Raw genomic sequence first — 23,532 nt, 5'->3', positions numbered from 1 at the left:
TGGTCCCCGTCGTGTGGCGCCAGGTTATGTCAAGGTTGCCACGGCGCCCAATTGGCCCGCCGTGTGGCGCCAGGTTCTGTCATGGTTGCCACGGCACCCAATTGGCCCCGCCCATGAACACCAGCTGGAACGCGTTGACAGATTGCACCCTGGGAGTAATTAAACGCTGTCCTTTGAGTCGTTTGTTGTCGAAGCGTCTGCAAAACTCCTGATAAGGAGGGGTGAGGTTCAAACAGAGTTGCCGGATACAACCGAATGTTTGATCTTACATTATTACACATAGTCCAGTGTTTTTCCAAATTGCTCAGTCCACAATTGAATGGATTTGGGAGTACAGTCCATAAACATGCCCGATTAAAGTCGCCGTCTACGATAAAGCTCCGTTGGGGAGTGGAAGCTGCTGTTTATTGATAGCAGCGGGCAGCAGATTTAGCGCTATGCTAACGTTAGCATCCGGTGAAACGGTTAGCGGTGGAAAGTAAACAGCAAACACAAAGACCACAGTTAACTCTCCCGGTACATAGAAGGGTCTGCACGATACTGCAAGAACTTCCATATCGAGTGAGCAGTGTGTGTCAATGGTTCGGCTATTATTGTAGCACGTAGTCTCCAACCCCTGTTTTTACCGGAGTCTTCGTCTCGGTGATGTAATGCAGCGTCGGGAAAGCCAAGACTCCGTGATGACAAAAAAAAAATCCTCCAATTTCGGACGTTGTTGGTGGCGATCCGCAGCTCAATTCACTCATTGTGGACGATGGATCTGGCGTTGGTTGAACATGCTTGGGAGCGCTGGTCTGTGTGGTCGCCTTCTTAGTTCAGCCTTTGCTCCGTCGTTGTCGTTGTCGGCAGGCGGGCAAATCTTCCAGGGAGATCCGGTGGTCTCTGTATATCCCTCGGGATGTAGTGGATAATATTGTAAATGCGAAGGGAGTCGAAGGGAAAATATGAGGATCAGGAGACACTGAAAAACAAAAGACGAACTGGAGCCCGAGCCGCAGCGTTTGCACAACGCGCCGCCATCTTGACTTCTAATAGAGAAGACATCAATGAATTTTAAATGTTTAAATTTTGAACGCACGATCAATTATTAGATAGATAGATAGATAGATAGATAGATAGATAGATAGATAGATAGATAGATAGATAGATAGATAGATAGATAGATAGATAGATAGATACTTTGTTCATCCCCGAAGGGAAATTCACATTTCCAGCAGCATCCCTGAGCTGAGAACAATCGCCGATAGTGACAATGATGTAAACCATGCATAGTAGTCAAAATAACAAACTGACAACTTATGCAATCTTCTTTGCAGATGTCACATATTTAAAAAAAATCAGTTATGTAAAAATCGTGTAAAATAATTCACAAGAAAAAAAATGAAAGTAAAATGAATTCAAATGAAAGGAAATAACAGATAATCTGGTCTCCTCCTTGTTTGATTTGAAAGGCTAGCCACAACAAGGCTTCAAGTTTCCATGCACCGCTTGTGTCAGTCACAAGTTTCGACTTGCGGTGTCTGCAACCCTTTGCAGGAACTAAAAATAAACCAGGTGGAAAATTTATACTGCTTGGAACTCGCATAAAGTTAAGTCATTAATCGACAGTCGTCATCGTTTTTGAGTGAACAATGATGACTGAATAAATTATGCTGCTATTGAGTTATTTATGGTACCATGTCTGCACTTTTACTTTTAATGTGTATATTGGGTTATCTATGGGTATCGGGTTTGTATCCATATTCATTCTGAATATTTAAATCTTTGCATTTTCTTTTAACTGTGAATTGATGACTGTATGCTCCAAACAAAGATTCGGGGTTCTTTAACAATGACGATCCGTTTTCTGAACTAAAAAAAAAATGGAACTAAGACATTAGTGAAGTAAGTGAGCCTTAATTCTATTATCAAGGCAACTCTTTAACTAAGACAAAATGACCAGGATAGTGAGCTGTCAGCCTTGTCACTTAAGAACCCTTTATTTATATTATTATTTTAATTATTTATTCTTTTTTTGCACAATTATGGTGTCAATATTATTGTACTATTTTCCATTGCACTTTCTGATGCAATTTAGGCTAGTCTTCATTGCCTATCTACTCGATTAGCATTCCATTGTATTCTGTCTTAAAGCTTCTTATGTACATGTTTATCCTGGAGGGCCTCATTGTAAATAATAGCTTGACAACAAAGGGTCATGAATCAGAACAGGATCAGGACCCAAACGCGTGATGTTACTCACTCAAGCCTTTTATTTTAGGGGAAACGGGGAGTCATACACGTTAGGCAGCAGTCTGGCGTGAAATGAGAGGAAGCCAGAGGCCAACGAGATCGATACCAATTGCCCGAATAGATATCGGACAGATGGGGTCGATTCCGGACAGGACGGGACAGACAGGAATGATAATGAAACAGGACATCAAAAATAAACAGGACAAACTAGACAGGAATGGAAACTGGAAAGAATAATAAACAGGACAAAAATGGACGGGAACGAAACTGGAAACCGATATTTAAAAGGAAAAAAATAAACAGGAACAATACCGGACAGGAAATGCCAACAGGAAACAGGACTGAGTCAAAAGGGCAGAGGTTCGTTGATGGACTGACAAAAGTGACAGGACTGGGTTTAAATAGCACGGAAGCCAATCTGTCAAGGAGCCGCAGCTGGCACCACACAGGCGAAGCCAATTGGGCGCCATGGCAACCGTGACAAAAATGGTGGGTTGGTAAAGCCGTTTGCGAATGTTGAAGACAAAATTATCTTAATGCACTTTTTATAAAAATCAAAATGCTTGATAAAATTAAAAACATATGCAGAGGAGAACCCCATTTCCCAATACTCTCATACTTTTAGCATACCTGTCAACCTGTACGTTTTTGCCGTACAAAGTACGTTTATTATGCATTTTAAGACGTGTACGACGTACAAGAAAATCTGTACGGAAAAACGCAAATTTGTAAATTATGGGTACCATCCGGTAAACACAGACTATCTCGAAACGGCAAATTAATCAAATCTAACAAGATCGAGTTGTGCGGTGAAAGGAAGTCCGTCTCTTTTTAGAGAACCGGCTTTTTCGGCTCAACTCGTTAAAGAGAGATGGCTCTCAAACGGCTCACTTGCTTTGATGAATTATATTACGAATTATTATGTTGTATAAAGAAGTTAAGAAAAAAAGGAAGTATACAAAGAGAAAATGAAAAAGACAGGTTTGTGGTTATCCCTTTAATCAGTATATTACCAACAATAATTTAATCCAGAAAATGAATTAATAATTTAAAAAAGAAAATGTAATGTTTTTTCCTTCTACAGTGAACGTCCAACCTACTTAATTTATGAACTTTTTTTATAATAAACTTCATTCATGTCGAGCAACTCAGTATCTCACAACAAAATGTTAATTAACAATAAATATGATATAACGAAACACATGTACAATATAACATGTTAAACTACATATATAAACACGTTTGAAAAAAAGGATGGTGTAAGATTTTTTTGTATTTTGTAATGGAAAATATGACAGTTTGTAAGGGCATGGAGCCCTGGAGGTTGACAGGTACACACATATTTGTAAGAAGACATGCACTGCAAAAAAGGCACTTAAAAGTTTTGAGGAACAAATGTGGTAAAACAGTTTTTCTTTTTAATAAACATGTTATGAACTAGTAGTTTCTTTGAACTAGCTTTTTCTTTTTGGGAATAAAAAAAAAACAAGTAAATATATTTATTTTCTCTTTATTTTTATTCATATATATATATATATATATATATATATATATATATATATATATATATATATATTCTGTCTGTCGTCTACACTGGAGTGCATGTTCTAACAATGATGAATCACGTGCTAACTGCACTTTTTATGATGTTTTTTTTTCCCACGACGCTGAATTGAAACTGAATTACAAATCTTTGTACAAAAAGTACATGTGTATATATTTTCCTACTAATTAAGGTTAATGATCAAATTTTTTCAACAATGTTTTTCCTATCAATTGTTAATATTTTATCTTAATGTCAAATTATACTTTTATTTATTCATTTAGTCTTTTAACAGGGGTTACACTCTTGTTGGCTCAACATCGCACTTTAATGATTGCTACCTGATGTATTTTCCTTATTCAAATTTCACCATGTCCGCAAACGCCTGATGAAAGGTCAAGTCCTGTTCAGCCAGTGAGTCTGACCGTTTTTCAGTTTAAGATTCTACCAATGACAAGCATGATTCATTGTCCCAGAAAAATTAGCCCTCTCTGGTTTAAAGTGGCAATGGAAGACAACCAAGCACAAGGACCACTGAGGATTTCAGCACGTATGCTGACAACTAACTTTGTGAGTCCCGAAAAGGCAAAATGAAGTCAATGTGTCAGAGTGGACCTCCTATGGATTGTATTTACAAACTTACTAAGCACAATAACTTATATCTAATATATTCAAGAGTGAACATCACTGTAACACTGTAAGACCATGATTCCCTTCAGTCAAACAAAAAAAGGTTTAACTGACGAAAACTTTCTGCAACGCTATATTTCTTTTCTTGTGATGTTTATCATTCAGCACAAACGATAAATACAAAGTCATTCAAAGACGCTGGTTTGTTAAGATTTCGGAAATGGCGTACTAATGTTTACCCCATTAGAACCGTGTTGAGCTTTGCATAGAACTAAGGAATCAACCATATAGTGGACAAGCACCTATAGTTACTTGCGCCATTTACCTGTGCTTTTAGTCCGGAATTTATGGTATTTGCCTTTGAAAAAAACAATGAGAGGTGATGTTTTATTTTCAGACTTCATGGAAGCACAATCCACCGTCTTTAATCTCGAAAATTCCCAGTCTGATGTGCAACCTCCAAGACCGTCACTGACCTCACAGTGCTTGATCCTCTCCTCGTTTGGGAAGAAAACATGCAGGGATGGACACACAGTTAACCGGTTCAACGTTGGAACAAATGACACAGTTCCAAGATTTGTCTACGCTTACAGAAAATGTGAAAGTCCGGGAAAAAAAAGGCATTTACGCTTCACCAAAGAATATCAGAAGCTCTGACGTTGGAACCTCCTCTTGTGCTGTTGCCACTTGTGGTCATATTTTTATGAAAAAGGCAAACAAAAAGGAAGGTGAATGTCATGAGTGCCATTAGTGTAAAATGTGAAGATTGATTCGTTTACAGTAATCCTTTTAAACTATTTTAACACAGGAAACAGCGAGTGTCTTACGCAAAGGTGTTTCATTTATGTCTTGGGTTCTATTTTAGTCTTAAGTTTCATCCTTTTGGCCTTTCTTGCATACAAGATCAAGAAAAAAAATGTTTCTTACTGCGAAAGGTAAGAGAAAGTACATAGAAAATCTTGAGAGCCATTAATACAAAAAAAAAAATAACTATACTGCAAAAAAAATGTTCCTTATGTAGGAGGACATTTTCAGATTTTAAGATATTTGTGACTTTACAAACGCACTTGTACACATATAAAAAAAGAATTAGACTTAATTAGAATCAGAATCAGGCTTAAAGACATTTTAGCACATATTTATTTAAATACACATTAAAATAACTTAAATTCTGTTCGGTAAAATCGGAAATATTGTACTGTTAAATCTGTTTCTTTTACTTTTCCCTATTAATGTGAATTGTGAAGTGTTGTGATTTTCCTATTTTTTTCTCAGTTTTTGGCCTGTAAAAAAGAATGAAGCAGAGATGGTGACACTTTAACATTTTAAACCTTGGAAAAACAAGAACATATTTACCCAAGAAAAGCAAAATTGTTATATCTAGCAGATGGTTAGAGTTTTTTTTCTAAGCATTCTTAAAATTTGTAAACTTGTCCACCAATTGATAATTAAAGCATTGTTTTAATGTCCATTATTGTTTTTATTTTTATTTTTCAATAAAAGTATGTTTGCTTCTATACACTGCAAAAAAAAAATCTTGCCCCATTGACAAAAATTGATTGTGTTTTTATATCGCGCATTACTCGTGGTATTGTTATAAATACCACCAAAAATGATTATGTTTTTGTCAATGTTTTTCTTTGATTTTAGTCAAAAATAGTTCACAAAATGAACAAGGCTATGTCACAGTTGGCAATTGGCCCCGCCAATTTGGCGGAAGCTGCGGCTTGTTGACTGATTGGCTTCCTCCTATTTAAGCTCAGTGCTCTCACTCACCCTTTGTCAGTTTGTCAACAAACCTCAGCACCCGCAAAACGTATGTTTTGACTCTGTCCGGTTTCTTGCTTGTGTCTCCTGTCCGGTATCTTTCCCATCTATTTTGTCCTGTGTGATACCGATCTCCAGTGTCTGGTATCGTTCCAGTCTATTTTGTCTTGTTTGAAGCTAACCGGCTTCAGTGCTGTTAGACAGAGACACGAAAGCCTGCGGGAAGCGGAGAGGAGGTGGACTCGCTAACACGAGGTGGTGTATCCCTGGGCACAAAGATTTCCATCTGCTGCAGGGACGTCGAACTTTTGGACTAGCGTGTGACGTCATCCACTGCGCTGTGGCTAAACTACAACAAAGCACCCAGAGGGCACCCTGTTAATCTGTTAATAAACAACAAGGGAGACTGCTGGAAGTGTGAATTTCCCTACGGGGATGAATAAAGTATTTATCCATCTAAGGAAAGGATAAGTAAATGGTGTGTTTGTTCAGAAACACTCTATTCTCCTTTTGTTGCTGTTCTTTTATTCCCACACCCTTTAGGGGAGATCTGCTTTTTGTAACCTTAGAGAATTTATAAAAAGAAAGGCTTCAGGGGAGGATCTTTAAACCAGAATGGAATTGCATTTTGCATTTTTGTACAGTCCCCTCCTGATCTCCCTGCAAGTTTAAAACCAGATATGTCTTCTATCCTTATTTTGAGTGTCTTCTAAGCTATGAACTTATCACCTGCCCCCTGCCTAAAGACAGCTGTAATGGGCTCCAGAACTTCTAGTGAGGTCAAGTGGCTGAAAAATGAATGAATATGTAATTTCTCAAATCATATGCTATAATTACTAGACTGATAATAATCAATTGATCTTCTTCAATTACAATAAAGAATTCAAACATACCGTATTTTCTGAGTTACAAGGCGCACTTAAAAACCCAAAACTGGCCAGAAATTTGAAATTGAGCCCTGAGCACCATATATACCACAGAAAATGTTGTATACAAATGAAAATTCATACAGTATTTACTACATGAGGTTTGTTGAAGAGGTTATTGCTCATATGCGACGGGATTCGAACCCAGGTCGTGGCAGTGAGGGTGTGGGGGGGGGGGGGGTGATTGTTGTAAAGTTTATTGTTCTATATTCTTTATCAATTATCCATTATCCGTTAGCGGTCAAATCATGATACGCTACAAAGCTAAGGGGCCGAGACTCTTGCTCTCAGGCAAGAGGCTGAGTCAAGGTCCTAGCCACAGAGCCATGCAGCGAGCAGTGCGAATGCACCGTTCCCGGAGGTACTGCAATACCGGGCCGATGCGTGGAGTGGACAGAGCAAGCCCTTATTCCATCTCTGGATTGCAAAAATCAAACTTATGTGACAATATGCCTATTTCAGAAACGTATAGGCTATATCTAGGTCTGACAGTGGGGGGGGATTTTTCAAGGGTTATTGTTCCATCTTCTTTATTCATTATTCATTATCCGTTATCGGTCAGTTCATGATACGCTGCAAAGCCTAGGAGCCGGGACTCTTACTCTGAGCCAAAAGGCCAAGCTAAGGTCCTAGCCTTAAAGCCTTGCTGTGATTATTGCAAATGCACCGACCTGAACATCGCATGCCAATCCATCTGTCGACACTTTATCTCTAGACCTCCGATGAAACAGGTGACGTATGTAAAGGCATTAGAACTTATCTCATTTTCACACTACTTTTACTCAAGATGCCAGAAATACTGATTTGGATAGTGAATTCTGGGAAGTTATTGACACAACAGTTAACCATTAAGAATGCAATAAACAAATCAGTGTTTCTGAAGCTGTGAGTAATAATACTGACATCATGAAATAAGGTTTAATGCCTTTACGTATGTCATCTGTACCACTAATTATCTACAGGTAGAGTTTTGGCACCCTTAGCGCTGCGATAAATGTTCTATTTCCGTTGCAAATAATAATTAGCGATTTTAATCAGCGACACTTATCGACTTATTAATCATTGCACTATTACAGTGGCTTGTGAAACTTTTTGGCTCCTTGAACTTTGTGACCTTTTGCCACATTTCAGACTTCAAACATCTCATCTCATCTCATCTCATCAGCTGCACCGCTCATCCTCAGTAGGGTCGCGGGGGTGCTGGAGCCCGTGCCAGCAATCATCGGGCATTGGGCAAGGGACACCCTGAACTGGTTGCCAGCCAGTCGCAGGGCAAACGGGGACAGACAACTCACTCGCTGAGTCACACCTAGGGTCAATTTGGACCGGCCTATTCACCTGAAATGTATGTCTTTGGAATGTGGGAGGAAACCGGAGTGCCCGGAGGAAACCCACCCAAGCACGGGGAGAACATACAAACTCCGCACAGTAAGGCCGGGAGCTGGATTTGAATCCACGCAGGAGGTTCCCACGACCTCAGAACTGTGCCGTACACGCGCTAACCACTGCGCCGACTTCAAACATTAAGATATAAAACTGTAATTTCCTGTGAAGAATCAACAATACGTGGGACACAATCATGAAGTGGAACACATTTAATTGGATATTTTAAACTTTTTTAACAAATAAAAAAAGAAAAAGTGGGTGTGCAAAATTATTCAGCCACAATGAGTTACTACTTTGTAGCGCCACCTTTTGCTGCGATTACAGCTGTAAGTCGCTTGGGGTATGTCTCTATCAGTTTTGCACATCGAGAAACAGATATTTTTGCCTATTCCTCTTTGCAAAACAGCTCGAGCTCAGTTATATTGAATGGAAAGCGTTTGTGAACAGCAGTTTTCCGTTCTTTCCAAAGATTCTCTATGGGATTGAGGTGTGGTCTTTGACTTGGCCATTCTAACACCTTGATATGTTTTTGGTGAACCATTCCATTGTAGCTTTTGCTTTACGTTTTGGATCATTGTCTTATTGGAAGACAAATCTCCGTCCCAGTCTCAGGTCTTTTGCGGACTCCATCAGGTTTTCTTCCAGAATGGCCCTGTATTTGGCTCAATCCATCTTCCCATCAATTTTAACAATTTTCCCTGTCCCTGCTGAAGAAAAGCAGACCCAAACCATGATGCTGCCACCACCATGTTTGACTGTGGGGATGGTGTGTTGAGGGTGATGAGTAATGCTGCTTTTACGCCAAACATAACGTCTTGCATTGTTGCCAAAAAGTTCGATTTTGGTCTCATCTGACCAGAGCACCTTCTTTCAATTGTTTGGTGGGTCTCCCAGGTGGCTTGTGGAAAACTTTAAACGGCATTTTTTTATGGATATCTTTAAGAAATGGCTCCCTTCTTGCCACTCTTCCATAAAGGCCAGATGTGTGCAGTATACTACTGATTGTTGCCCTATGGACAGATTCTCCCACCTCAGCTGTAGACCTCTGCAGTTCATCCTGAGTGATCATGGGCCTCTTGGCTGCATCTCTGATCAGTTTTCTCTTTGTATGGGCAGAAAGTTTAGGGGGACGGCCCAAACTTGGCAGATTTGCAGTGGTGTGATACTCCTTCCATTTCAATATTATTGGTTGATCAGTGCTCCTTGGGATGTTTAAAGCTTGGGAAATCTTTTTTGTATCCAAATCTAGCTATAAACTTCTCCACAACAGTATCTTGGACCTTCCTGGTGTGTTCCTCGTTCTTCATAATGCTCTCTGCGCTTTAAACTAACCTCTGAGATTATCACAGTGCGGGTGCATTTATACAGAGACTTGATGACACACAGGTGGATTCCATTTATCATCGTTAGTCATTCAGATCAACACTGAATCATTCAGAGAACCTCGCTGAACTTCTGGAGAGAGTTTGCTGCACTGAAAGTAAAGGGGCTGAATAATATTGTACACCCACTTTTTGTTTTTTTATCTGTTAAAAAAGTTTCAAATATCCAATAAAGTGTGTTACACTTCATGATTGGGTCCCACTTATTGTTGTTCTTCATAAGGTATTAATTACAGTTTTACATCTTGATGTTTGAAGTCTGAAATGTGGCAAAAGGTCCCAAAGTTCAAGGGGGCCAAATAGTTTCGCAAGCCGTATATGCCGTATGTGTCTAAAGCCCTTAAGTCTCAATTTAATGCGCGTTATGTTCTGGTGCATCTTATAGTGTGCAAAATACTGTATATAGTTCTTTTTGACAATTACATATTTATATTTGCTTTTCATGAAATCGTGAAACAATGACAAATCTATTGTATTTCCTTTGTTTATTTTTAACAAATATTGTGGCCAATCTTCTTTTTTTGCCTGCAAACATAAGCAAAGACTTCAGTTTTCAAGGTCTAAAGGTGGTGTGTGAGTTTTGGAGGTCCTCTGGGTGTACACAGTACGTTTTGTTACACTTTTAAGTTGTCAGCTTAAAAAGAAATCAACTAAGCGGCCACAACAGCAAGGACAATCACAGAGGCGGCCAGCAGAGCACCGAGGACCAAGCCCACCGTTTTCACATCTTGCCCTGAAACAGAAAAGAACCTGAAACAACATGTGGCACGGTCTGACAGACATTTTACAAAACAGTCATTTTTAGATGATTGTGATTTGTTGGGGAATTTTTTTAACTGTACTTTATCATTTTTCTTTTCAGTTTATTAGTCTATTAGTTACATGTAGCAAAACATTTGGAGTTCTTTTATTTTCAGTAAGCTGGTAGCAAAAATCAACATTTTTCAGGTTGATGTGTATGTCTAGCTCTTGGAGTTGATACAGTGAATAAAATAAGTATTTTACCACCCTGCTGTTTTGCTTTTTCTCCCATTTAGAAATCATCGAGGGGGTCTGAAATTTACATCGTAAGTGCATGTCCACCTTGAGAGAGATAAACTAAAAAATCCAGAAATCACAACCCATGATATTTTAACGCTTTATTTGCCTGATATAGCTGTAAATAAGTATTTGAACACTTAAAAAAATGAATGTTAATATTTGTTATGGCAGCCTTTGTTTGCTATTACAGAGGTCAAATCTTTCCTGTAGTCTTTCACCAGGTTTGCACACACTGCAGGAGGGATCTTGGCCCACTCCTCACAGACCTTCCCTACATCAGTCAGGTTTCTGGGCTGTCTCTGAGAAACACAGTTTGAGCTCCCTCCAAAGATTTTTGATTGGGTTCAGGTCTGGTGACTGGCTGGGCCATGCTAGAACCTTTATATGCTTTTTACGGAGCCACTCCTTGGTTTTCCTGGCTGTGTGCTTCGAATCGTTGTCACCTAGCCACGGCCCATCTTCAATTCTCTGACTGAGGGAAGGAGGTTGTCCCCCAAAATCTCACGATACACTGCCCCAGTCATCCCCTCTTTAATGCAGTGCACTCATCCTGTCCCATGTGCAGAAAAACACGCCCAAAGCATGATGCTAACCACCAAGCTTCACAGTAGGGATGGTGTTCTTCAGATTGTACTCTTCATTCCTCTTCCTCAAAACACACTCAGTTGAATTATGACCAAAAAGTTATATTTTGGTCTCATCATACCACAAAACTTTCTCCCGTGACTTCTCTGTATCATCAAAATGGTCATATGCAAACTTAAGACGGGCCTTACATGTGCTAGTTTAAGCAGGGAACCCTTTCGTGCCATGCATTATTTCAAATCATGCCGTCTTAGTGTATTACGAACAGTGACCTTGGAAACGGTGGTCCCAGCTCTTTTCAGGTCATTGACAACTCCTGTCATGTAGTTCCGGGCAGATTCCTCCCCTTTCTTAGAATCTTATTTTTTTCACTGTATATTACTTGTTCGGTGACTATTTTTGTTTTAACTTCAGAATTATCATTTGTGCTTTTCACAGCCCTTGCATGTCCAAGCTCTTGATTTTAATTCCATAGATTAGATCATTCAGACGACGGTTTTGGTCAAGATAATAAAATGGATTTTGCAGGGTGACGATGAGTCAATTTTTTCATCTACATCTTTGTGTAATTGCGTGGAAGATTTAAGAAAGTAGAGGTGTTGAATTAGCTCTTTTGCAACCATAGTAAGATGACAGCATTTGCATTTTTACGGTGACGTGCAGTGAGGTTGGTGTCTGGTGAGGCACAGTCACATATAAATGAAACTACATATTATTTATCATTTGATTAGCAAAGCAAGAAAGCAATGAATAAACTGAAGCATAGAAAATAAAGCTTTTGTTTTCTTAACTTAACCTTTAAATACATTCTGTCCGCTGCTTCTTTTGAATATAAATAAAAGCATCGAAAGATAGGGCAAACATCAGCAAAGACTTCAGTTTTCAAGGTCTAAAGGTGGTGTGTGAGTTTTGGAGGTCCTCTGGGTGTACACAGTACGTTTTGTTACACTTTTAAGTTGTCAGCTTAAAAAGAAATCAACTAAGCGGCCACAACAGCAAGGTGTATGAATCCCGTATTTTCCTAATCTTTTTTTTCCAAGATAGCTGCCACTGGGGTCTCCGGGTAACTGTAAATATTTTCATTATTATCCAAAAAACCTGACTAATGAATGAATTAGTCTATCTTCAAAGTTTCTTTCCTATTGCCTTGTTTGTGGGTAAACCCATGTCTTTGATGCAAACATGAGAAGCTAATTCAGGAACTTGCGATGGCGGCAAAGTCAGACCACAACAGGAAGTAAGGCAGGCCGACTCAATCAGGAAAGAGATCAACACAAACAAAAAGTCTTTTTCGGCCATGTCAGTGATTTGTTTTTTCTATTGCAACTATTGAATTATTTTCCTGATAATAAGACTGATAAGTTTGCTCAATATTGGTCCAGTTTTAAAAGAAACGTGTTTTTGAGTATTGTGGTCTTGTAAATTATTTTACACGTTTTAGAATTGTCTTTTTTTTTTTTTTTACCGAAAATAAATTGTAAAATAACACAATTATGATTCAATATATGCAAAATTATCTTCCAGTGGAAGAGGAAAGTATAACTTATTTTCCTAGTTTACATTTTGAGAAATCCTCAATTTTAATATGTATCTTTTGCAGATGTATCTTAAAATTTAAGGTTGAAGATGATTTTAAAGCGACAGTGTGTATTATCCAGTGCCTCCTAGTGGTAAAGCAAGATCATTCATTAAAAATATTGATTTAGAAATACATGAACTTGCGTTTTTAATATACTAGTAGAAATTTGTATTTATTTTAAATAATGTGCCTCACCTAGAAGTAACTGTCATAATTGTCCACCATCTTGCTGCTACGGGTACCCAACATCCTTAAAAAAGCTGGGCAAAAAAGATGAAAAGAAAAATGGTGCGGTTTGATTTCTTTAAAACTCCGTAGTCTGTATTCTTCCTTGTGCTTTTTTAGCACTTGTTTTCGGTTGTACTACACAACACAGCGACATCTAGTGGTAAAACAAGGTCCCTTTAATACCAGCTTTTAATTAGTAATAGTTATAGTTTGTTGAGTTTGTCCACTTAAACAAGTCATTAAATATTATTTTTATCTAATTAAAATTTGGATTATCCCAAAAATGCTAATTTAATGCAAGCATGATTTGTATTTGCACCTTGCTGACTCTAAATAGATATTCAAACACTTATGGACGCCCCCCGAAGAATTTTATTCGCCCCCTGAGATGATCATGGTTTATTATTGTATTATACACCGGGAATTGTTGTGTTTTTGTTTTCACTGTAAGTTACTACTTTATTTATTGTAGGTTAAATTGTGTTCCATTATGTAAGTGATTTAATCCCACTTCAGCTTGAATATAAAATACAGGCTACTGATGGTACCTGAATAATACCAGCTTCTTTCATTTAATATTCATGTTCTTAAATAAATATTACCGGTACTAACAGAGCCATTAGGAAGAGAGCTTATTGGAATATACTTGTTACTAGGTGCAATGAAGTTCACCAGACCATTGTTTCTTAACTGGTCTTATGTCAGGACCCACCATTCCACCCAAACGACAAGCTGCGAACCAAATCAAGAAATAAATTCCACTTCTTAAATCGATTCAACAGAATTATTGTCTAGTTTGAAGCAAAGATTATAGAATATATTCACCTTTCTTTCAAAAAAACAGGAAAACAAAAAGACTGAGAGTATTATACATACTTGCATATAAGCAACCTCCTATAAAGTCTTTAAAATAGCCACATACTAAAATAAATTGAAAATGTTAATAAAGTGTTTAACTAAACATAGATAATTATTTCATTATGTATTTGATGAATATTAATATACTGGTAAAAAGTTTAAAATATAACATTTTTAAACCTTTTACAGTACCTTTCAGCAGCGCTTCAAACGCAGACTATACACCAGGGGTCGGGAACCTATGGCTCGCGAGCCATATATGGCTCTTTCTATGAGTATCTGTGGCTCAGAGACCAATTTGATTGCATGCAAAATGTCTCCACCTTGTACAAAACCGGGATTATCTATCCTATTCAGGTACACGTAAAGCCAAGCTAAAGCTAAACTTGGAGGAAACACTTCGCAGTATATATAGGGCACGTTTTTCACTACAAATTACAGTCAAGGTGTCACACAAAAATAGGGGGAAAAAAACTCGTTTTGGCTGTACAACGCTAAAGAATCCTTTATTTAAAAGTTTACTATATAATCTGTGTTCAGTGTTCAGATACTTTATGATGAATCCACAGAACTGTAAATACGCCAAAACACCGGAAGAGAACTTAGTCATTTGATTGGGTGAGTGGGAGGGATGGGCGGAGCTATGCAAAAAGTGCAAGCACTCCCTCCCATCTCTCGCCAAAGGTAAGCACATAAGGCTCCCTATTCTCAGAATGTTGTGACGTTTTTACAAAATAAATGCTTGCATCTGGTTTTGAAACCAATATGTATGAAAAAAAGGGTCAAAGGGAGTTTAACCGATCTTGAGTAATTGCAAGAAAGAGACAAGTTTAAAGTGGTCTGTTTGTTGAATTTGGGACAGGTGTCACGAGGCGAGGTGGTGTGGAAGGTGACCGGACCAGAACGGAGGCAGGAGGCATGAAGGGAGAACTCAAATGCGTTGACGATCCATAGGTTTTATTTAATAAAATAAAAGTCGCCCAATACTCCGGGGCAAAACAGAACAATACAGAGTTCCTCCGGCACGAACTCAACAGGACAAGGCATAACAGACTAAAACATGACAAGGCATAACAGACTAAAACAGGACAAGCATAACAGACCGGGATTGTGAAGAATGAGTATTAATGAACCCGCAACCGCAGAGCCCACAATGCAGCCTTAAATCAGACACACAATTAGTGGAAACTGCTTCAGCTGTTGCCCAGAGGGCGGGGCAGACTGGTCACCAAGGCGACCGTGACAGAGCCCCCCTCTTAAGGGACAGCTCCCGAGGTCCCAAAAAAGAAAAAATTACAACCTCACGCCCCGGAATGGTTCGACGCTCACGATTGGGGCAACCCCGCTCCCTCCTCCGAACACGCAGGAACGGGGAGAGACAGGCGCCATCTGCGTCGGGCGGATCGGAATCGGCGCTCGGCAGGGGGGGGTCCGGCGGGCAAGCTGGACAGGGGATAACAGACAGGCAGAACTGACGAGAACAGGACAGGCAAAATCAGAACAGGCAAAATCAGAACGGGTAAACAGGACAGGCCTCTACAGAAGAGTCGCACTCAGGTCAGGCCGATGCAGAAGAGTCGCACTCAGGTCAGGCCGATGCAGAAGAGTCGCACTCAGGTCAGGCCGATGCAGAAGAGTCGCACTCAGGTCAGGCCGATGCAGAAGAGTCGCACTCAGGGGGTTCAGGTTCAGAAGAGTCGCACTCAGGGGGTTCAGGTTCAGAAGAGTCGCACTCAGGGGGTTCAGGTTCAGAAGAGTCGCACTCAGGGGGTTCAGGTTCAGAAGAGTCGCACTCAGGGGGTTCAGGTTCAGAAGAGTCGCACTCAGGGGGTTCAGGTTCAGAAGAGTCGCACTCAGGGGGTTCAGGTTCAGAAGAGTCGCACTCAGGGGGTTCAGGTTCAGAAGAGTCGCACTCAGGGGGTTCAGGTTCAGAAGAGTCGCACTCAGGGGGTTCAGGTTCAGAAGAGTCAGACTCAGGGAGTTCAGGTTCAGAAGAGTCAGACTCAGGGTGTTCGGGTTCAGAAGAGTCAGACTCAGGGGGTTCGGGTTCAGAAGAGTCAGACTCAGGGGGTTTGGGTTCAGAGTGGAGATTCAGACAGGACAGGCGGAATCAGAACAGGCAAGACATGAGAGGGTCAAAATCAAAACAGACAAGACATGAGAGAGTCAAAATCAGAACAGACAAGACATAAGAGAGTCAAAATCAGAACCGGCAAAACAGGAGGAGCGGAGTCGGACTGGCAGGCAGCGGAGTCGGAGTCGGCCCGACGGGCAGCGGAGTCGGAGTCGGCCCGACGGGCAGCAGAGTCGGAGTCGGGCTGGCAGGCAGGGGAGACGGAATAGCAGGCAATCGGCACGGGAGTCGGGCAGGCAGGCTTGGGAGTCGAACAGGCAGGCTTGGGAGTCGAACAGGCAGGCTTGGGAGTCGAACAGGCAGGCTTGGGAGTCGAACAGGCAGGCTTGGGAGTCGAACAGGCAGGCTTGGGAGTCGAACAGGCAGGCTTGGGAGTCGAACAGGCAGGCTTGGGAGTCGAACAGGCAGGCTTGGGAGTCGAACAGGCAGGCTTGGGAGTCGAACAGGCAGGCTTGGGAGTCGGAGTCGGCCCGACGGGCAGCGGAGTCGGATTCGGACATGCACGCAGGGGAGAGGGAATAGCAGGCAATCGGCACGGGAGTCGGGCAGGCAGGCGTCAATTCTTCGTGGGACCCCATTCGAGGCACAGCAAGGGCCACGACGGGCGGGGCCGTGGTTCGAACGGGCAGGGAAGGCCAACTCAGTAGGCGCCTGCCGAACTGCGCTCTCCAGCTCTCCCCAAGTCGCGCTGGGATCGTTCGCTGAGTTCTATTTGTTGGCGGGTTCATTCTGTCACGAGGCGAGGTGGTGTGGAAGGTGACCGGACCAGAACGGAGGCAGGAGGCATGAAGGGAGAACTCAAATGCGTTGACGATCCATAGGTTTTATTTAATAAAATAAAAGTCGCCCAATACTCCGGGGCAAAACAGAACAATACAGAGTTCCTCCGGCACGAACTCAACAGGACAAGGCATAACAGACTAAAACATGACAAGGCATAACAGACTAAAACAGGACAAGCATAACAGACCGGGATTGTGAAGAATGAGTATTAATGAACCCGCAACCGCAGAGCCCACAATGCAGCCTTAAATCAGACACACAATTAGTGGAAACTGCTTCAGCTGTTGCCCAGAGGGCGGGGCAGACTGGTCACCAAGGCGACCGTGACAACAGGGGCTCTGGCATTATTCTCTTTTCATAATTTTTATCAAATCATCACAAATAAATGTGCTGAAGACTAAGCTTTTGTCTGGGGCGCGGGTTTAGCAATTTAGTAAATTTGTCTCATAATATATGGTGTGGCTCTTTCCCAAAATAAAATTAATATTTTTTTGCTTTTATGGCTCTTTGAGTCAAAAAGGTTCCCGACCCCTGCTATACACCATTTTCATATTTTGCAATTGTTTCCTTTGTCTCAATCATTTTTGTCATTTTCTTCCACTTTTCTTCCCCCTCATCGCTAACCCTCCTTGGATCTTTTAGTGTGGACAGGAAATGGAAACTAAAATAACAAAATCACAATACAATTAGATATTGTATATGCGCCGATTGAACGAACAGGTAGAAGAGCATGGCATGTCGCCCTCTACTGTTAAGGAGAGTAACCCTCCATTTGTTCTTCTTAGCATTTTTTTGCTGAAGCAAAGGTCTCCGACTCACAGAAAATGGTCCCACGACCCACTTTTGGATCCCCCCCACCAGTTGAGAAACACTGCACTGTACTACATGCATCATTTTAAAGTTTTTTAACATTTGATCACTCCACCCTAGGCTTGTAACCTAATTATTTATTTGGCCCTTCCATCCGTTTGATTTTGTCAATTCTGGCTGATGGTGTTAATACCCAACAACTGTTTTAATATTTATGAGATTGGATGAAAACTTAAATACGTACGTGTCTCCACATGAGTTCCTTGCCCAAACAGGATCTCTCCACATGTGGCCACAGCACAGTAGTACATTCCTCTCTCAGATGAGTTACGTATGAGTTTAGATAGATGGTATACGCAGCTCCCCCCGGAATTTCCATCATCGCCGTCAGTGTATAGGATGTGTGGGGAGGAGTTTCCAGATCCAGGTTTGAACCAGGCCACATTGCGCTGGCCTGGACACAGGGTGATGTTCTCCTTCTCCGAGAGGATCGAACACTGGAGTGTCAGCGATTGGCCCACCTCCATCGATTTTGCGAGCGGAATTTGCTTCACATTGATTGCCTTGCGTGTGGGATCTGCGAGAGGCAACGGAGACTTTACAGAAGGTTTGTCAACAATCCAAAGCGAGTTACTTCCGGTCAGAGTTTGGAAACCCGAAATGTTGAAAGAGCAACATTACTCCCCAAAAAAATCTCTTTTGTTGCTGCAAAAAATTAAAAGCTTTAAATAAGCCTTTTATCTTCAAAAAAATGACAAAACTTTGCTGATACACCAAATGGTTTAAGTATAGCTTTAGTTTTACTTTGGGTGCACCTTTTTAGGCGTTCAGGTAAAAATATCAGGTGATATATATTTATACATACGGTATATATCTATATTCATTGAAAAATGTTAATGTTTGTGTTGTTTGTTCTCAAACGTTTTTGAAAAAGCACCAGGGAGCAATTAGGGACTGCCAAAGAGCCAAATGTGGCCCCAGAGTTGCTGACATGAACGTAAGATGATTTTAAACATGCCATTTTACCTAAAAGGGTTTGGATTCTTATTATATAGAAGTATGCAGACGTTATAAAACTACACTTAGTCAGAAAGGGTTTAAGAAATACAAAAATCAATTCTTACCCAATCTGTCATAGCGGGGAAATTTGCAAATTTCAAGTATGTTTCCTTTATTTATTTTTAAATTTCATCTTATTTTCTCAAACAAAATATGATCAAAAACATCTTTAAAATAATCAAAATTATTGAATTATTATTACAGGTGGGAAAAAAGGTCAAATTTGTTAAATACAAAAGATTGAGAAACAGTTTCTTTCAATAGGGTATTTCTTTGCAGTTCCCTGATTCAGAATTGCTCATATACACTGGAAAAAATAAATTATTCCCCATATTGACGAAAAGTAATTGCGTATTTTAATTAAATGTCCTCGTTTTAGGATTTACTAAGTTTTGTTACTTAGAGCTGTGCACGACATTCATGTTGGTTCAATGGACAATAAAGGAATGACCAGACTTTACCTTTGACAAGTAAATGCGTGGTGTCAATGAAGCGCATGTTGTACGCGGAGCCGACCTGGCAAGCGTACGTAGCTTCGTCTTCTTTACTAACTTTGGTGATGTTCAAGAAATAAACGTGATCTTTGCGGCCACTGTGGAATCTCCCATTCTTAAACTGATTCCGAAATGTGAGTTGGCCGAAGTAGCCTTCCATAATGGTTTCGATCATGTATCCCAATTTTATCTTGTACCAGTAAAATATATCTCCCTTGTTCTCAGAGTTCGGACACACAAACGTAACATCGAGGCCCGCTTCCACCGTCACCAAAGACGCTGGTTGCAGCGCTTCGGTTGCCGCTAAAAAGATAAAACGAAATGTTTGTCAAATTACGTTACAAACGTTTGGCTGGCAACACGACACTCACACAAAGCGGCAAGAAGGATGACAGCGGTCAATCCACTCTGCATTGCGCTAGGTTGCCCACAATGTCGTCCTCTCGCTCAGTCGTGAGGATGTGTGCGAGTTTGTTAGGTTTTGTCACACTTAAATGCAGAAAATCGACTTCCGCTAAAAATGTTTTCCTCGTGACCCATTTTTAAAAAGTGTCGTACATTGGTGGGCCTGAAGAAGAGTTCAGCAGGTCATAACAGACAGTTTAGATGTATGTGTTGTTCAGAGCTTTTGTAATTGTTAGAATGTTTCAAGATAACTTAGGAGGGTGAATGTTTAATTGTCACAGACACACACACAAGACAGACTGTTTTTAGCTGATAGTTGAGGTCTCTCGGAAAAATCGACGGATGAAAAGTGGAAACTATTTCGTGGTCTAATGTGTTACTGTGTCCTCCCCCACAAAGCCACCAGTATGGCAGGTGACCCCACCCACCCACCTCACAACCTGTATAACCTGCTGACTTCAGGGAAAAAACTGTGGAGTCTCAGAGGCCAAACCAGCGGGCTCAAGGACATCTTCTTCCATCATGTTGTCAGGAGTCCGAACTATCTCCCTGCCCTACGCCCTCCGATCCCCCTCCGCCTCCTGCCAAATCAATGCAATACTCATCTATTTAATTATTATAAGTTGCACATTTTTTATCCTAAACTTTATACGTGCATAACCTTGCCCCTCCCTACCTCTCTGACCTCCTGCACACTCCCACGTCATTCCACACACTCAGATCATGTTCCTCCCTCCATCTCACTATACCGCCTTAGCTCCATGGGGAGCAGAGCTTTCAACCGGTCTCCCCCCCCAGCTCTGGAACTCATTGCGGCCTGACCTCCAAAATTCTGGCTTGCCTTTTCTTGACCATCTTGCGCTTCATTACTTGCTTGTTTTACTCTTGCTTTATTGTTGTGTCCTTCTGTATGTACAGCAACATTGGGTGTCCTGAAAGGCACTTTGAAATACAATGTATTATTATTATAATTATTCTTCCTATATATTTTAATATTTCTTAAGGATATTTTTACCTTGCTTTTATTTGTCTGGGTTTTTTTTTATTTGCCTCTTAATTACAGCATATTTGGATGCGGGGAAGAAAAGGTAATTTTCTCTGTGCTCAATTTGTTGCATATAGCATCCATCCATTCATTATCTACACTGCTTATCCCCAGATGGTAGCTGGAGCCCATTCAAGCCATCTTCGGGCACTGGGCAGGGGACACTCTGAACTAATTGTCAACCAGTCGCAGGGCACACAGAGACATGCAAACTCCGCACGAGAAGGGTGGTAGCCGAATTTGAACCCATGACCTCTGCACGGCAGCTGAGTGGTTAGCGCGTTGGCGGCACTCAGCCGCCCTGTCGCCCTTGTAATGCATTACTAGTCAAAATAAGAATTTTCTAGAGAGGTTGCTAACAATTTTCTTCGAAAAATCAAACTGATCTAATCGTATATCACTCATTTTCTCTAAGGATAAATGAGTACTCAATTAATGTGCAACAAATATGATAGACTTACCGGTACTTAAATACTTGAGGGAATACTAAAAGTAGTGTGCAATGACATTAGGCTAGCGAACATCTCAACAAGGTGAGGCTAACAAGGCTAGCCTGGTAAATTAAGGCTACTGTTTGGTCAATGGGCTCACCGTTGTTAGTTCTTCTTCCTTCTGCTTTTTAGGATTAATTTCCGGTCGCACTATACAATAGACTAACACCTAGTGGTCAAATATTAGACAATGAACCTTTAATAAGTATTCATGGACCAAATATAATTAACATCACATGATTTTTATATTTTTCGGGTCAACAGAGAAAGCCTGGCAGGCTCTGACGGCCCACCACTGATTTTTGTGCACAACAATCAAAGAATACCTGTTGAAATAACCTCAAGATGTAGCAAACATTTTAGGAATACACTGTTGGTGAAGCATGAAGACATAAAGAAGACCTTAAGTCAACCTTTAATCCATGTAGAGCCCAAATTAAGCAATTGAAACTAACCTTAAAATTTGAATAAAATAAATGTCTGAACAAAACGTTTTGGAACATTTCCCCTTGTGGGGAATTAGTTCCAAAGATGGATGTCAGCATATGTGGTAAGTTCCTCTGGAGCTCTCGCATTTATCTGCCTCACGTTTCCACTTTTTCTGGTGATGATTTTTGGATTGGAATAAACCAAAGCATCCTCAAATCCCTGACGTATTGAATTATCTCTCGATGTTTCTCCGCTGGCTTGCCAACAAGCTGAGAAGAGCAAGAAAAAGATATTTTGCATGTTTTCAATAAGCAATAGGTGCAGACATTTTTTCTTACTCAAGTAGAATTTTGTTTTCATATTAATTTCAATCGTTATTTCCCTTCACTGCAAAATAAATTGATAAGTATCATAACATTTCAACCAATTGTCAAAATACGTTTGCTTCTTTTGAGTCACATTTTTCTTATTTTTTGATATTTTATCTATTTTTTCAAAGTGAAAATGAAACTTTATACCAAAAACAAGAAAACATATCAAGTATTAGGTAGATTGCTTTGCCCATTTCCATTTTATTAAGGATGCATTTTTCTTATTTTATCCAAGAAACCAGATAACAATAGCTTAAAATAAGAAACATTATAACTAAGATAAGAAAAGGTTTATGCCATGAGGTAAGAATATTTTTTGTAGTGTACCACTATTTCTGAAGTCATTGTCTTTACTCATCTTTTCTATGCCAAAGAAACATGATGCAATACAAGATTTACTGTAAAGTATTACCCCATTAGCAGAAGATTTTGTAATTTTTAGATATTGTCTTATTTTAAGATATTTGATCTTGTTTTTTTTGCCATCAAATAAGAAACAATGTATTCATAACAAGCAAAATGTTATTCTAGATTAGATAATAGTGCTTTTTTTTCGAATGTTTTTTTGTAAGGGAAATTATAGTTTGATTATAGTTTGAATGTGCCTTTGTATGATGTTATCCTCAAAAGTGGCTTAACAAAGCCAAAGATTATATCCAGTTGCTGTTTGTATTCTTGCAACAATTGTATCCTCTTGGGGCCCGCTAACTATGAATCAATATGGCCTTCACTTAAGTGCCGGGAAGCCCGCTCAAGAGCTTGCCTCCCTACATTCCTTTCTTCTTACAGAGACGCATTGTGTTACAAAGTTTAACTATCCTTATTGCTAATTTATTATACTTGCACGCCATCTAGCGACACCATTATACACTACACTTAAACATGTGATTCCTGTCTAAACCAATCAGATTTGTTTCCTGTGTTCATGCAATCTTGTTTAAACCAATCAGATGTCTTGTTTCATTGTTGTGCTTTCCAAAAAATGAACATCTGGCCATCGGCAGCACGTTATTCCTTCCTGAGTTGATGGAGGAGCTATCAAAAACCTAAATATCCGACTCAGAGCGTGTTCTTTTCTCCATTCTAATACAATCTCAAGTTTTAACCTTGACAGTTTTCCCATGTTTTAAGCGAAACAAGATAAACATCTTAAATTGTTTTTTTTTCTTTGTAGTGTACACAGCAACATGGTCTACCATGTACTACATGTGATTTTTTTTTCTTATTTTAACTATATATTATTTCACTAAAACAAAAAATTGGAATAGCATGTAATTAGAAAAAAAATTACCATTTTTTTTTGCCAATGATATAGGATTTTATTCATTGCAGTGTGTATTGTTTTACTCATGTT

General features: G+C 40.1%; 1 protein-coding gene and 1 pseudogene across 1 annotated transcript; both read right to left on the bottom strand.

The window, feature by feature from the left end:
* Positions 1-7,437: 7,437 nt before the first annotated feature.
* On the bottom strand, positions 7,438-7,575 carry LOC148359528 (U2 spliceosomal RNA; annotated as a pseudogene).
* A 2,761-nt stretch (positions 7,576-10,336) lies between these two features.
* On the bottom strand, positions 10,337-19,905 carry LOC148359527 (uncharacterized). The gene is made up of 4 exons (XM_088344028.1): positions 19,809-19,905; positions 19,405-19,740; positions 18,129-18,461; positions 10,337-10,599 (listed from the first exon to the last, which is right to left on the bottom strand). Exons 1-4 carry the CDS (start codon positions 19,849-19,851, stop codon positions 10,517-10,519), a joined length of 795 nt encoding a protein of 264 aa, XP_088200154.1. The 5' UTR covers positions 19,852-19,905; the 3' UTR covers positions 10,337-10,516.
* Positions 19,906-23,532: the final 3,627 nt, after the last annotated feature.

This window comes from Urocampus carinirostris, chromosome 9 (assembly GCF_059441175.1).
Source record: "Urocampus carinirostris isolate Australia breed hairy pipefish chromosome 9, RoL_Ucar_1.0, whole genome shotgun sequence".
NCBI classification, from domain to species: Eukaryota; Metazoa; Chordata; class Actinopteri; order Syngnathiformes; family Syngnathidae; genus Urocampus; species Urocampus carinirostris.
The sequence above is the reverse complement of the archived record's forward strand: the minus strand, read 5'-3'. Positions and strand labels throughout refer to the sequence as shown.

What these genes read in the sequence shown, in the direction of transcription:
- LOC148359527 (XM_088344028.1), bottom strand. Translation starts at nt 19,851, where the DNA reads ATGCAGAGTGGATTGACCGCTGTCATCCTTCTTGCCGCTTTGT. An exon ending in CATCCTTCTTGCCGCTTTGT is followed by an intron (nt 19,741 to 19,808) that starts GTGAGTGTCGTG and finishes TTATCTTTTTAG; the next exon opens with CGGCAACCGAAGCGCTGCAA. An exon ending in CACGCATTTACTTGTCAAAG is followed by an intron (nt 18,462 to 19,404) that starts GTAAAGTCTGGT and finishes TGCCTCTCGCAG; the next exon opens with ATCCCACACGCAAGGCAATC.